The sequence below is a fragment of the Callorhinus ursinus genome, unplaced genomic scaffold, assembly GCF_003265705.2.
Source record: "Callorhinus ursinus isolate GAN/ISIS: 27379988/994484 unplaced genomic scaffold, GSC_fseal_2.0 scaffold51, whole genome shotgun sequence".
Classification (NCBI taxonomy): Eukaryota; Metazoa; Chordata; class Mammalia; order Carnivora; family Otariidae; genus Callorhinus; species Callorhinus ursinus.
Genome location: NW_027397113.1, coordinates 2,196,901 through 2,211,930, shown reverse-complemented (window position 1 = coordinate 2,211,930; position 15,030 = coordinate 2,196,901). Strand labels below are relative to the sequence as shown.

General features: G+C 62.0%; 1 protein-coding gene across 4 annotated transcripts in view; it reads left to right on the top strand.

Moving 5' to 3' along the window:
- Positions 1 to 15,030, top strand: part of ANO1 (anoctamin 1) — a 137,485-nt gene that overhangs the window by 96,808 nt on the left and 25,647 nt on the right. For 3 of the 4 annotated variants that reach the window (XM_073883343.1, XM_073883344.1, XM_073883341.1), the window contains 3 exons: positions 497 to 657; positions 12,210 to 12,304; positions 14,844 to 14,915. In XM_073883343.1, coding sequence (XP_073739444.1) covers positions 497 to 657; positions 12,210 to 12,304; positions 14,844 to 14,915 — 328 coding nt within the window. Of the gene's footprint in view, positions 1 to 496; positions 658 to 12,209; positions 12,305 to 14,229; positions 14,242 to 14,843; positions 14,916 to 15,030 lie in introns of all 4 variants that reach the window. The other variant, XM_073883342.1, reaches the window with a different exon arrangement.

The window sequence follows — 15,030 nt, the reverse complement described above, 5'->3', positions numbered from 1 at the left end:
ACCTGGGCAGCTCCCGCTATTAGAACAAGCCCGGACAGCACCCGACTATTAGAGGAGGCTGGCTGCCGACTCCCATACAGGCTGGGAGTCCTGCTGCCTCAGGTACCCACGAGAGGTGAGCACTGACATGCCTCTCTCGGGCCACACCCAGGGTCGGCTGCGGAAATTGCAGACCTTGTGCAAAATGAAAATGCAGGAGCCCTGTCCAAAATCCTGAAGAATTTTAAGGCGGTAACAAAGAGGCATGAAATCAAACCAAGGCCCTTCCTAGCACAGGTCAACCTGGGACTGCACGTACCTCCTGTGTCTGAAGCCAACCCTGGAGAGTGTGGGGGGATGTGGGTGTTGGATGCAGGCGGCCGGCAGCCCTTCCCAAGGTCACCTCACCGCCCCCCGGCTTGGCACCAGCACCCTCTCCCACCCCGGCGTGGCTCCTAGTGCGGAGTCCCTACACGTCCTGGCCCTGGGGACCTACAGGCCGCTGTCTGTCTTCCAGCATGGAGATGTGTGACCAGAGACACAACATCACCATGTGCCCGCTGTGCGACAAGACCTGCAGCTACTGGAAGATGAGCTCGGCGTGTGCCACGGCCCGGGCCAGCCACCTCTTTGACAACCCCGCCACTGTCTTCTTCTCAGTCTTCATGGCCCTCTGGGGTAAGCAGAGCCTGGCCGCCCTGGGTCTGTGGGGCAGGGGGGACTTCGGCTGGGCTCCGACGTGGCCTGCCTTCCTCCGTGAGATTTCGCACGGCAGCGTTGGCCAGGAATGAGCGTGGGAGGGAGAGAGTCGGAGTCGGGGGAGGCGACAGCCCGTTGTGTCTGCAGGTGAGGAGGCCCTGGGCTGTGTCCCGGATGCAGACTGGTTCTCCTATCTCTGCCTTTTGAAAGGTGGAGGAGGGTGCTTTGCTCTTAGGAGCAGGCCCTCTTTCCTGGGACCAGGATCATTGACCCAGGAGAGCCCGGCAACGCTGGGAAGGCCCTGGGGCACGTCTCTCCTTGGGTCCTCGCAGCGCCCCTGCAGGCTCCACGTGCCCACTTTACGGGGAAGGACGCCAAGGCCCAGAGACAGCTGATGGGAGTTTCCCAGGGTCACTCAACTCCTGATGGAACGTGCGGTTTCTAGAGCCCATGCCCTTAACTCCTCTGCCACCCCAAGTGCAAGGCACACGGCTCATCCTTCAGGATGCTTCCCCCCTGCGGCACCTGACTCAGACACTGGGGGCATGAGAGGTGGGTGAGTGGTGCCTGGATGCACTTCTGCAGATGTTTTTGGATTATCAAACTGGCCCATTCCCTCCTCTGGGGCCCTGTGTTACCCCTTTGCCAGGGGAGGATTCAGGATTCGGGCCCTGGGCAGCAGCGTGCAGAGCTGTCCCATGGGTGCCAGAGCCCCGGGCCTTGCCCCCAGGGACCCCCATCTAGTAGGAGATGGAGCTGGACACAGAGAGGGCACAGGAGCGAAGGGTCAGGATGCCTGCGGAAGGAAGTCAGGACGGGCTCCCTGGAAGAGGTGTGAGCCCCTCGAGCGGAGTTCTGAAGATGTTGAGGGCAGAGGTGCTGAGCATTTGCGGTGCGGGGACTCAGTGTAGAAACGGAGGGGCCTGGGAATAGCCCTGCTGGTGGGTCTCGGAGTCTCACATTGCTGCTGAGGGGCCTCTGCCCGGCTCTGCACACACAGCATCGACCCTGTGCTCGGTGGGCGTGCGACGGGCAGTGGTGGGCTGAGAAGCTGCTCGTTTTGCACATGGGGACAGAGGCTGCCACCGGTCGGCCAGGCGTGTACCTCTTACCGGTCAGTGTGATCTAGACCTGTGAGGATCGGGTCACAGAGATTTTGGTTCCGGTGCTCCATTGCCGAGCAGAAACGTGGTCAGTCTCGCACCAGAACCCTCAATTCGGGAGGATGTTTCAGAACCGCAGAACTCTCGAAGTCGGGACCCGGGCTTCCCAACTCGGCAGCTGCCCCGGGGAGGCTGGAGGCTTGGGGAGGTCTGTCATCACGGGAGAAAAGGGACCACGGAGGCAGAGCCAGCTTCCGTGGCAGGACAGGGCTGATGCCGGAATCCTCACCGGGCCTGAGCCGGCCCCTGCCCAGCCGGACAGCCTCCCTCCCTGCCCAAGGCAGTCTGTTCAGACTCGTGGTGGTGTTCGAGCAAACTGTCAGCGAGGAGAGGGGGCGGCAGGTGTCCCTGGGGGGCTGAGGGTGCTGCCTGGCCCGGTCTCTCTGGAGCGGGGGGCTCAGGGTGGGCCGAACCTGTGTGGTTTGGAGGCGGGGGTGCAGAGGAGCTAAGAGGTGTCTCGGGAGACCCAGGAGGGGCGAGGAAGGCTGAGCGGCGGGGCTGGTTCCTCAGTCACATTTCCACACTTGCTGGAAACCGAGTGGGGTGCGACAGGCAGGGCCCACCAGCTCTGGGACGGGTCCTGCTGAGGATGTGAGCCGGAGCATCTCCCCTTAGATGCTTGGCACCGACCACCCCACCCACCCACCCACCCTCCAATCTAGAGAGCAGCTTGGTGTCCTTAGCAGGAGCCCCTGCCTGTGGGTCTCCTGCCCCAAGGCCTCGTGCCCCAGGCCCGGCGCTGCAGCCCCCACCTCTGGCTGCTTGCTCGGGGGGTGGTTCTCCACAAGCACCCTCCACTGGGCCCCTGGCCATCTCTCCTGGCCCCTTCAGGGTCCTTGGGCCCATGTGGCTGCCAAGCCAGCACCCAGCAGTGGTCCGTAGGATGACCCGTGAGCAAGGGTGACCTGGCAGTGTTGGACACCTGAGCTGCTAGACGGCGCGGTGCCCCTCTGTCAGCCCGGGCTGCCCAGTGGGCGTTTATACCCTCGGGACTCAGGCTGTGGCTCTCCCACCTCACCCTGTCATCCCTGGAAGTCTCAGCCTCCTGGGCTGTGAAGCAGGTGGCAAGGGTCAGAGGTGCTGGCTGCAGAGCCTCAGCCCGGGCTGAGCACGTAGCTGACTCGGTAGGGCCCCTGCACAGTCATCACACCCACTGGTGGCACTGCCTACCACGTGGGGCAGCGTGAGACGTAAAGATGTATGTGACTGTGCCTGGCCGTGGGGGGTCGGGGGTTCATCAGCCAGTTTTATGAAGTGCCCGTGCTCAGGGAAGCCCGGGAGGCAAACTGATGATTCCGCTGCTGTTGGAAGCTTACAATCCAGGATTCAAGCGGGAGCAGCATGTGCAAGGGCCCGGTGGTAGGCGTGTGGGACCTGGTGAAGGAGCCTGCCGGGGGCAGGGAGGAGGTGGGAAGGGTGCAGGGGGATGCCAGAGACCCAGCAAGGGCCCTCTGGAAAGAACTCCATGTTCTCACCAGGAGGAATCAGAAGCCAGGGCAGTCGGCCTACGGTATCAAAGGTGTTTTTGTGTCTTATCCTTGAGTCAGAGACAGCAGGTTTACGTAAGAGGCAGCTTGGGAGGGAGTGGAGGGAGGTCTGACCCAGCTCGGATGGGGACGGCGGCCAGGGGGCTCTTGAGACCAAAGTGAGCTCCGTGGCAGGTGCTTGGGCCAATGGTGAGAAGCCGGGATATCCCGAGGGGAGCACGGGGGTGGGGCACGGGGTGGCCACAAGGGGAAGGGGGCTGGTGGGAAGGACCAGAGCCACCTTCAGGAGACCTTGTCACCTCCCTCCCCAGCCCTGGGCTCCCCGATTTTGTCCCACCCATTCCCACTTGCCCCATGGGAAGCTCTAAGAGGAACTCAGCCCCCAGACTCCAGACTCCAGGCAACTACGCCTCCAAACCGAGGGCCCCCGACGGGGAAAGGACATTTTGATCATCACAAAGGACTCGGGCGCCTTGTTTCCTCTCTCGCGAGGACCATTCCCAGGGTGAAGAAGCTGGCAGGCGTGGCTGAGCGGGCTCCGTGTGAAGCCCGGGGGTACAGTTCCAGCCCCCGCCCCACTGTGAACCGGGGGTCTCGGCCTCCGGGTGGGGAGGAAGCAGGCCCCCTGCGTCGCCGGCGCACACACGTCCCCTGCGACCAGCCCCCCCCGCCCCCCGACAGAGTGTAACTTGCAGGTGCGCGGCCTGTCTCCTGGGCCAGGCACCACTCAGGGCCGCCTCTCTCCTGCGCGGTGAGGGAAGCCAGCTGCGGCCTGAGCTCGGTGCAGAACCGTCTTAGGCTCTAATTACCGGGCCTCCAGCTGAAAGCTGTCCGTGGCGAGTCGTGCTGCTGAGCCCTGAAAGCTCCATGGGCTTCCGGCCATCGCAAGTGTTGCCTTGAGTACTAGCACCTTCGCTGTCCCCTGAAGGAACGTGCGCGGGACATGCGTGGGGCGCGGCACTTCCTTCTCAGGCCGTCACCCCAGAGTGGACGCAGGTCGTGCCCAAGTCTGACAGGGGCGGGTCTGTCGCCCCCCCCCCTTACACCGCAGCGGTCAGGAGGGGGCGGGCCAGTCTTGTCCCTCGCTCGCTGGGCCCGGAGTGGCCCTGAGTGCCCGCAGCCTGTGCACACTCAGATAATAGAGAGTATCCGGGACTGTCCGTCCACCCCGGCTCCCAGGAGCTCCTGCCCAGACTCACCCAGCCCTGCCCTCCCTCCCGAGCGGCCGCGGCTCTGGGCTCATCTGTCCCACTCGTCGGAGCAAAGGGTCTGGGCCCTAAAAGTTTAAAACCCAACAGCCTCCCCGTGGTTCTCACACTGGGTTTCCCACCCGACAGGACGGTTACCCCAGGATGAGGGTGCAGCAAGGGTGGTGCCTGGACACAGCGCCCTCGCTGGAGCTCCCTCTCAGGGGCCCACCCCACACCTGCCCGCCCCTGAGCCGGTCCGCGGGTTTTGCACGATGCACGCCTCTCCTGCCTCACCCAGTCCCGGCTTTGCTTTAAAACGGCAGCAGCCCTTTTACCCATTTTTCCATTTGGGGGCTCATCTGTGGGTTTGGGGGAACACGGGAGTTCTGCTTGAGAAGGTTTGAAACCTCTTTTCTCCAGCGAGGACCGGGGAGCTAGGAGAGGGACTTCGCGGCAGGTGCCTCGGGGGGTTAGCGGCGTCAGCGCACACATATTGGCAAGGACAGGCACTTGGGAGCCACGGATTGTGCTGAACTCTGCCTTGCGAGGTGCAGGCCGCAGAGCGAGGAGGCGACACCTGTGTTCCAGGACGGCTGCTCAGAGCGGGAGACAGACGCAGGCAGACGTAAGCATAGCCTCACAACGAACGCTGTCGTGTCTCGTGGAGGGCAAAGGCAGTCTTCCGAACGAGGCTGCAAGTGAAACTGTGGGTCACCAGCTCAGCACAGGGAGGGTTTCCAGCAGTGAGCACCGTGTCGTGCTAGGGAGGTGGTGAGCGCCCTGCCCCGGGAGGCATTCAAGCTGTGTTGGAGGACCGCTTGCTGGGGCTGCTGATCTGTGTGGTTCCACCGCCTGCCCTCACCTCTCCAGACCCTGTGTCCGCCGGGAAGCACCTCCGAGCCCCCCCACTGCCCTCTGCTCCTCATTCTCTGCCTCCCTGGCTTCCTCAGGACCTCAGCACTGGTCAGCTGTCCCCTACCCCCCAGCCTCTCGGGTCTGGGCCCAGGAAGCTCCCAGCGGAAACTGAAAGACCTGCTGGCTGGGTGCACAGCCTCCTGGGTCCCTGCCCCGAGCCGGGAAGGCTCACCAGGCAGCCTGCTCGAGCCCCCAGTGGAACTCAGCTTGCACAGGCTGCCGGCTTGACGCTTGGGTCCGAGCCGATACTCAGCCGGGTAGCCTCTGTACCAGGATGGGCGGATGCGGGGAAGCGGTTAACGGCGCCGCCAGGTTCTGGGCCGGACCCAGGTTCAGACCTCTTAGCCCATCACCTAGCAGCTGTGTGACCTCAGGCAAGTGGCTTCTGCTCTCTGGACCCCAGGTTCCCCATTTGTAAAATGGGGGTAATAGTGCAAGCCGCCTGGAGCGGTGCCGGGGCCTCGATGGTGTTGTTCCTTGTGACATCCTTGGGGCCGTGCCTGGGGCCGGCGATCACGTTGTGTTAGCTGTTGCGTCGCTTCGGTGAGTGCTTGCTTATCGGAAATGTGAGAACAGCCTGGACCGAAGGAGGCTGGGGCTCAAATAAAACCCTGTGCTTAGGGGCCTCTGTCGGATATGTCCCTTCACCCCCTCCGGAGGAGAAGACCCGCTTCCCTTACCCGAACGCTGCGCTCCGCCGGGCACTGTGCTGAGCATCGTAGGTGTAGTGACTCCTTAATGCCCCCAGTGACTGTAGGAGGCGGATAGCTTTATTGCCCCATTTGACAGATGAGCAAATCGAGGCAACTTTCCCAGGCTTAACCCCAGCACTGAGAGGCAGAGGCAAGACTCGAGTCCCAGCCCTCTGGTTCCCCAGGCCCCGTACTCGGCCGCTCGTCCCTCCTCCCTCTGCCTACACGGTTAACCGGCTCTCGGTGACGTGCCTGCTCGACACAGGCCTTTCTTACTCCTGATGGAGGACCGGGACAGCTTCCCCATCTGTCCCCAAACACGCCTCTCTCCCCTCCAAACCCACACCAAGGGCTGACTGTGTGTCAGACCTTTGGGCAGGAGCCTGCAGAGGTGACCTCAGCGACGTCCCAGGAGCCCTGGAGGGAGGGTCGGTCGTTACTCTCCGATGAGGACGCTGTGGCACAGAGGGGGCATGGCTTGCCCGAGATCACACAGCGACCAGATCTGTAGCCGACCCGACAAACTCTGCCCCCGCCCATCGGCTTCCCAGATCTAGACTAGCGCTCTGGACACCTCTCTCCCTGCAGACGTTCTCCAAGCTCTGTTCTGCGCCTTCCTGGGGGAGCAGAGGGTTTCCTGGAGCCGGTCGTGAGGGGCTGGCCGGCAGGGACACCGCTCAGCCAACCAGTACCGCAGGGACTCATCAAATGCTGTGCGCCAGCTCCTGGGTCTGTGCTTTATTGAGCACCTACTGTGTGCAGAACAGCCCTTCCTAACACCCCGTCCTTGAGAGACAAACGTGATTCCATCCCCCCAGGATGTAGGGAAAGGGGCAGATCTGTGCCTCTGCTGGTTGCCCCACACACACACACCTCCTCTAGCTTCGCTTCCACCCTAGGAGACAACAATGCACCTGTCTGTCAAGTGCCGAGTTCAGTCCACACACTCTCATTTGGGGGGAAAAAAATAACAAAAAAGCCAAACAGCTCCCGTGAAGCACTTCCTTTGGGAAAAAAATTATTATAAATAAAAAATTATTATAAATCAAGACAGAAGCAACAGGAAAGAGTCTGCGGGGCTTGGGAGGTGGTGATGTGGTCCAAACCCAGCCGGCAGGCAGAGGGAGAGGGGGACGCCCCCTCGGTCCCCAGTGCCCGCGGCTGCACAATCGCTGTCAAGCATAATTATTAGAGATCTCAAGGTCGGTTTCCTTTAAATCCCTTATTCAGTGATCTGTTCATAGCCCTCCAGGAGATCCTTTCCTTCCTGTCCTCCAGCTGCTGACGGGCACAGTGCCAGGGCCCTGGACCGGCTGCGGCCTGCACGGGGAGCGGGCGGGGTGACCAACCCCAGGCTCCAACCTCAAGTCTGCTCCCCATTGGGGTCCGCTGGCCCGGGCACTGACACGTTGGTCCCAGAGACACCAGCTCGCTGCCGCCTGCGATGTATGACGTTTCAGAGCCTCAAATAAGGTGTCACACAAAGCAACTTTGAGCCCCGTTTAGCTATGTGCTGGGATCAATTTTCTGAAATTATGGCATAATAATGGGGTTTTAACGGCTTGTCAGTTCCATGCAGAACAAAGGAGGTTGCTTGATTTGAGCCCAGCTGCAAGAAGCTGCAGGAAGGTGGCTCCGACCTTAAGGAGACGGTGGAGGTGTGGCTGCAGCCCCTCCCGGGGCCGTGCCCAGCCGAGCACCCCGAGCCAGGTGGGGGTGTAGCGAGAGCTAGTCTGGGGTTCTTGCTGGAACTCAACGGCCAGTGGCAGCTCGCAAGTGAACTCTTGTTCGGAGGGCACATAACGAGGGTGCCTGGCGACCCAGCAAGGCCTTGGTGCCTGAACCCCATCTCTTCCGAGAGCCCTTGTCGGTCCTGCAGCTCCCAGGGGGAGGCATCTCTGGTCCCCCCTCGGAGGAGGAGATGTGTGCGGCGAGCAGACGCTTGGGGTGTTGGGAGCCAGAGGTTTGAAGCTGGTCTCTCCTCTCAGGGACGGCATGTCAAGGAGGACGCGCCCCTGGGCTGGCGGAGTGTGAGTGGCCGAGCTCTGCCTGCCCCCAGGGCTCCGGGCGCAGGAGTGGGTGGCAGAAGTGAGACAAGACAAGAGGCAGATGGAGGGAAGTAGAACAGATGATGGCTGGGTCAGTGCTTCCAGACCCTTGCGTGCATACCACCGGCCTGCCGGGCTTGTTGGGAAGGCAGATTCTGTGGTGCCCAGGAATCTGAGTGTTGGCCAGCTCCCAGTCTGCCTCCTCTGGCCCCGGCCTGTCTCAGTGGATTTACCAGGAAACATTCTAGCTGTTCCGTATCGATGGAACCACACCCCACATGGCCCTTTATCCTATGGTCAGCCTCTTAACCAGACCCGGGAGAGATCCTTCCACGGGAGCCAGGTCCGAGGAACGCGCCTCCGTGGGGCTCCCCAGTGCCGCTGCGGGTTGAGCCGTGGAGTGCCCCAAGCAGGGGCACAGTCGTCAAGCCGCCTGTGCAGACGGGGCGTCAGGGGCTGCAGAGGCCGGGTGGTCCCGTGCCCGAGGCCACACCTGGGCGTGATCCAGGGTCGACCCGGAGTCCGGCTCTCCCACCCGCCGCCTCTGAGCTACCCTACAAGAATGTGTTTGTCTAACATTGTGTTGTTGAAACAGATGTTTGAGGAAAGAATTATAGCTCAACCACCTGCTTCCGCCGCCCTGGCCCGGACTTCCTCGTAGGTGTCTGCTGCCCTCTGGGCTCTGGATGCGGGGGCCCCGCCTTGTCTCTGGGGCCCCCTCGTGTGGTCATCGAGGCTGTTTCTTCTGTATGCTGACCAGGCTCGGCCCACAGCTTGCCCTCAGGCGGGGGGGGGATGCCACCACCCCGGCCCCCGGCCAGTCTTGACACCGGAAGTCCTGGGTCCAGGTTTCTGCCACTTCTTCGCCGGTCACCTGATTGCGCAGAGCCTCAGTTTATGCATCTGTAGAAAGGAGTGCGTTATCTCTACATGGAGGGCCTGAGGCTGGGACGGAGAGGGGGCGTGCAGAAGCAACCCGCCGGCAGGGCCTCCAAGGAAAGCAAGGAAACCAGCAGGACCCACCGCCGTCCACGTGGTTGGTATGGGGGTGGGGGCGCAGGAGCGTAGTTGCGAAGGACGGACACACGGACATTCACACTTCCTCCTGCCTTTACCCGGTCCCGTTGCTCATGATGCCCTTTGAGCTGAAACGCGGGGCCTGCCCCCCGGGCTCAGCATGAGCCTTCACATCTCTGCTCCTGCTGGCCAAGCCTGAGCTCCATGACCGGACCCCTTTACTCCAGAGCAGGCATGCAAACTCAGTGCCACGGAGTCCAGCAGTGGGGCGTGGTGGGGTCTGTGGCCAGGCGGAGAAGGTGCACCTGAACCGTGACACACAGAGGGTCTCTCCTCCGCTCCAGCCTTCCGGTACCAACGCTTCTGATTTTTAAAGAAGCAGAAAATTAATTATTTTATATAACACATCTTTATTTCTTAAACACAATCAAGCCAAACGAGGCTTGGCCGTGTACCACCTCCACTCCTGGCCACCAGGCTCCAGTCTTAGCCCTTGGCACAGATCCCTCTGGGAGAGGGTCCCCCCCATATCTGCCTTAAGATTCACAGTGCACATGCTAAGCAAGTGTGCCTGGGGTCAAAGAGCGGCTGCCCAGCTGTGTGACCTTGGGCAACGTAGTCAGACTGTGCCTCCCTTTCCTCGTCCATTAAATGGCAATACAGGTTTGCTCTAATCGTCAGACTACTTAGTATGACTGTGGTTATTATTCCCTTAAAGAACATCAAGTTTCCGTACGGAGGACCGGTCAGTGCAGTGGTTACGTGTAGGCTCTGGGGCCAAATAGAATTCGGCTCAGATCCCAGTCCTGCTCTTACCCTTCAGTTGATGGCCGTGACATTTAACCTTCTGAGTCTCGGGGGTCGCTTGTACATCCATGAGCAGAAATCATCCCTACTGCATAGCGTCGTGGCGAGGGTCAGGTTGCCCGCGTCGGTGAATCCCGAGCAGGAGCGCGGCCCGTGGCAAGCCCTCATTATAAGGTAGCTGTGTTATCACACCACGGGTGGGTGAGGGGAGGGCAGGTGGCCCAGGAGATAGAGGTGGGGATGGGCCCGGGGGGAAGGGGGAGGACAAACGGGAGGCAGGGACAGGGCAGGTAAACAGGCCAACCCCTGGGTGTGTGCAGTCAGCCCTCCCGCACCTTCCTGCTCTCGCTCGGCCCCAGGACTGAGAAGAGGGGCTGCCCGGGGCTGGCAAGGCCAGGACAGAGAGAAGGCGGGAGGTGCCTTCCAGAACAGGGGTCAGGCCGACCTCTTCCATCCACCGCAGTGGCCAGAGGACATGTGGGAAGAGGCCGAGGAAACCCCCTCATGTCCTGCTCCTTGGGAGGTGGTGCAGCCGCAGACCGGCCTGCTCCCCGGACTGCTCCCGGGCCCGGCTTCTCCACGGCGGGCGTCTGGCCCTGCTGCCGTGCTCCCCATGGCACTCCTGCTCGGTGCCTGTCTGCTGAGTGCGCATTGGAACCCCACAGAGCTGCCTCCCTGCTCCCTTGCTTTCCCATTTCCCGGTAGGTTCTGCCAAGGGGAAGGCCGGTGGGAGGTCAGAGGGCGACCAAGGGGAGGACCAGGGTACCTCTCCCCACCTCCCCGTTTCCCGGCCTCTCTGGCGGAGCCTTCACCAAGCCTGTGGTTCTGACATCCGCAGGAAGGCCCTCACTCCGTGATGCTGGCTTCGCCTGGCTCCGGTGTACCGTGTCCCAGCAACCGGCACCGCGCTGGCCTCCTGCTGTCCCTAATCCCCGGCCCTCTCTCCATCCAACCTGGCTTCTCCGCTCCCGCACGGTCGGGGCGGCCGGTCCCCAGGATTCAATCACCCCCACTCGAAAGACCTAGAGAGGCTGCCGTTCCCTGGCCGGCCCGGCTGGCTGGGCGGCTCATACTTTGGGTGCGCCTGCTGTCCTCAAAGACAGGAGACCTCGGGGGCCCTGTTGTCACCTCTCCTTCACGCGGAGGGGGGCGATTCGGACCGACGGAAGCTCTCTGAGCCCAGAGATGAGCCAGGCTCACATGCACTTCTTGCCCATTCCAAAGCTGCACCCGCTCCTGGCGACGGACCCCGCTGCTGGGCGGGAGCCAGAGCTCATCCCGTTCCATCTGGACGTCACCGCTTGTCAGACAAGCCATTTGATTGCTCCTCCTGTGACGACTGTGAGGTTTCAGGAAGATCAGGTGATAGCTCTTCCAAGGGTGTGGGCACCTTCCCGCCCAGGGGCCCTGAGCTCTCCTTAACGACAGGACCGCACCGGTCCTGAGCCCCCACCCTCAGCCTCTGCCGACTGTCCCTCTGGCCGGGGGAGCCTTAATATTCACCGATTCAGCCAGTTGCATCTCCACAGTTGGGTGCTCACAGGAGCCGTGCCCTCATCTGGTGAGCACTCCTAGCACCTGCCTGTGCTGGGCCGTGTGCCGGGAATCCAGATGGACGAGGCGGCGTCCCCGCCGCACACACCAGAAGGGCCCCTGGACCGGGAGAGGGGACACCGTGAGCGAGCGAGGTCCCAGGAGGAGTCGGGTTTTCTCCCGACGCTGAGGGGGATGATCGGGGGCTTCCTGCGAGTGGCAGCACTTGAACTATGTTGAGTCTATTGGGGATACGAAGCGGGATGTGGCAGCCAAGAGAATAGCTCGACAGCCAGACTGCCTGCAGGGACTTGAAGCTTGAGTGAGCGGCCTTGGCCCATGCCTCGCCCTTTGTGACCTCAGGACCCCCACCTGTGACCTGGGGTCCTCAAGATTGATGGAGCAGGATGTTAGGAGCACGGGCTCTGGGACCAGGCTGCCTGGCCCCTCACCGGCTGGCTGAGTAAACTTGGCCGGGACTTGATGACCCTGGGCCTGTTCCTTCATCTGTAAAATGGGAAGGTGAGCGTCCCTGTCCCGTGGCGTCTGCAGGAGGGCAGAACAGGTGGACTGGTGTGAAGTTCTTGGTCGGGCATGTCGGTACCTCACGGGCCAGACGGTGCCGGAGACGAGAGTCCCCCTCCGTCCTGGGTAACTTTGCTCTTCCTCCCGCCTACAGCCGCCACCTTCATGGAGCACTGGAAGCGGAAACAGATGCGGCTCAGGTACCACTGGGACCTCACAGGCTTCGAGGAGGAGGAGGTGAGCAGGCTGGTCCCCGCGCCCCCCGTGCCCTGTCCCGTCCCCCCGGTACTCAGTCGCTGGCTGCTGCCAGGGTGACCTTTTGGGGTCCGCTGGAGTCTCGGACTTGAAGCTCCTGTGGACGCGTGCCCAGACTTGCCACGCAGACCCCTGCACATCGGGCACAGCCTGGCAGGTCTGGGAGGGGACCGCTGCCACCCCACGGCCAAGGCCCCGAGGTGGCCGTCAGCCTTTGCCCCGGGTGCTGCACCCGCGCCCCCAGAGCCCGCTCTCCGCCTGCAGAGAGTTTCCTGGAGCCGGGCCTGGCGGGGAAGTGGGAGCGAGGCCTTCCTAAGAGGGGGGCCGCCAGGTGCTGTGTGTCTCTGTGTGCCAAGGAGAGGGGCGTCCAGGAGCGAGTGGCCATCGGGCTGGCAGGCGGCCCCCGGCCCCAGGGCCCCTCAGGAGAAGGCTTGCCACTGCCCCATCCCCAAATCACCGGCTCCAGCCAGAATTCCCGGGGATGAGAGGGAGTAAAAGGAGGAAGACAGCTGTGGCCCCGAGCAGAGCTGTCGGGGTGGCCCCTTGACCTCTACTCACGTTTACGAAGCACATGCTCATTTTTTATTTTTTTAAGTGAGCTCTGCCCCCAGCATGGGGCTCAAACTCTCAACCCTGAGATCAAGAGCCGCACATTCCACCGACTGAGCCAGCCAGGTGCCCCCACCCAGTGCTTTTTTTGAAGAGAGCTCTTGGGCACTTTCATCGTGACGTGGAGATCTCTTCCACCGATTTTTTTCACCTTCCTCTTGCATGGCCCCCCACGACACATTCCCTCCTGGGACTGAGGGGCCGGGCACTCATCCGCCCAGGAAGCCGGTGTGCAGGCTCTGTCCCCACAGTGTCGTCCGTGGACGAGGGAGCGAGGGTCTGCCGCGGGAGGCGCAGCGGCTTAGCGACGGCCGATCTCGGAGGCCAGGCTGCAGAGTCCCCACCCGAATTGCCACCACCCTCGCCGTGTGACCTGGGGGAAGCCTCTGGGTCTCAGTGTCCTCTTGCCTCTCCTAGTCCTCACTCGATGGGGCTTGAGGGGCTCTTAAAGGAGCAGGAGGTCTGGAGCAGGGCCCAGCAGCAGCCAATGCCCCAGACAGGTCACCCAGCTAGCCCCCTCCGGGCGCAAACTTCAGCCACAGCAGGTCCCGCCGTCCCGTTCCACGGGTGGCTGTGTCCGCCCCTGTCCACCTGCGGGCGGCTCTTCAGGGGTGTGGCCGCGCGCGGACCCCGACTCCCTGCCCCCAGGGCCCGGTCTGGGTCAGCCATCCACCTGGCCAAGCCGCCTTCCCTGTAACTGTTTCTATTAGAAAGATTCGAGTAGAACAAAGAGCAGTTATCTTATTATTTTAGAAGATTTAGAATGTCCTTTCCACCGTGTGGTCGGGGCGGGAGGGTCCCCTTTGTTTAACCGCCTGGGAGCCCCTCCCGGGATCTCCTCCCCCTGACGGCACAGGCGCTTGGTTTTGGGGTGGTGATCAGAGCCGTTGGACACGGGTCCCCGGCGGGCCCCAGCGAGTCCCCCGAGTGAGCCTCCTGCCCCCCGTGGCTGGCCAGGGCCTCCTTGGGGAGCTGGTGACTGAGGGGAAGCCTCCCGGAATCTGAGCCCGGGGCTGGTGCCCGGCGCAGAGGGACGCCTGTGTCCAGCGGGCCGGCCTGTGGGCCCTTTCCCTGAGTCTCAGCCATCGAGCCCTTGGGGGCCTCCGGAACCCACGAGCTGCAAACGAGCCCACACAGGGGTGACTTCAGCCGGTCCCGGTTCCCCACATCCACCTTGGCCCCCGTGTCCATCCACCTTCTTCCTAGTTCTCAAGAAAATGAGCTCTAGAGGATGCAGCCTGTTTCTTACAAAAACAACACAAAGTAATGAAATCTTTTTGTTTTTGTTTTTACGTCCTGGTTTCCCGAAGGAGGCTGTCAAGGTTTGGATTGTTTGTCACTCCTCTATCTTCCTGTAGCCTGTCTCCCCGGGAGAGGGGCCTTCTCGCACACCGACCCGTCTGTCTGCCACGCGGCTCCCTGCAGCTCTTCCACCACGGGCAGGGGTCTCTGCTTCTCCCCCACCTCTGGGCCTCTTGTATCCCTCGTTCTTCTGTTCCAGCGCCCTTCACTGACCACCTCTGGGCTCCCCCGAGGCCTGATGCCTCTGGTCTGCCCGCGCTCGCTGACACTTCCTGGCATCTCTTCGACCCCCACGGCTCCTGATAGAACATTCTCAGGGGCCAGTTCGTGGCTGGGTGTTCACCATGAGAATGTGGGAGGCAGGGCGGGCAGCAGCCTCGCACAGACTACCTGCCTACGGGACACGGACGCCAATGGGCTAGGGTTCCCAACCAGGGGGAGAATCCTGGACGGGCTGTGGGCGGGGGGTCCTAAATTGAAAATGATACAAGCAGCCAGCTACGAACTGCCCCCAGAGGGTGCCCAGGGCCAACGTAAGGACTGAATTTGTCATGTGTGCTTATGTCGAGGGCCTTAGACTCACACTTAACAAGGCTTCTCGCTGACTTGGTTTCTTTCACAGGACCATCCCAGAGCCGAATATGAAGCCAGAGTTTTGGAAAAGTCACTTAGGAAAGAATCCAAAAACAAAGAGGTATGGTAGCCATTGCCAGTTGGCTTTCCCAGCAATAAAACATTGTATGCACACAACAGTATAGACCAGGGCTCGGCAAACACTGTGTGCACGCGACAGTATAGACCAGGGGCTC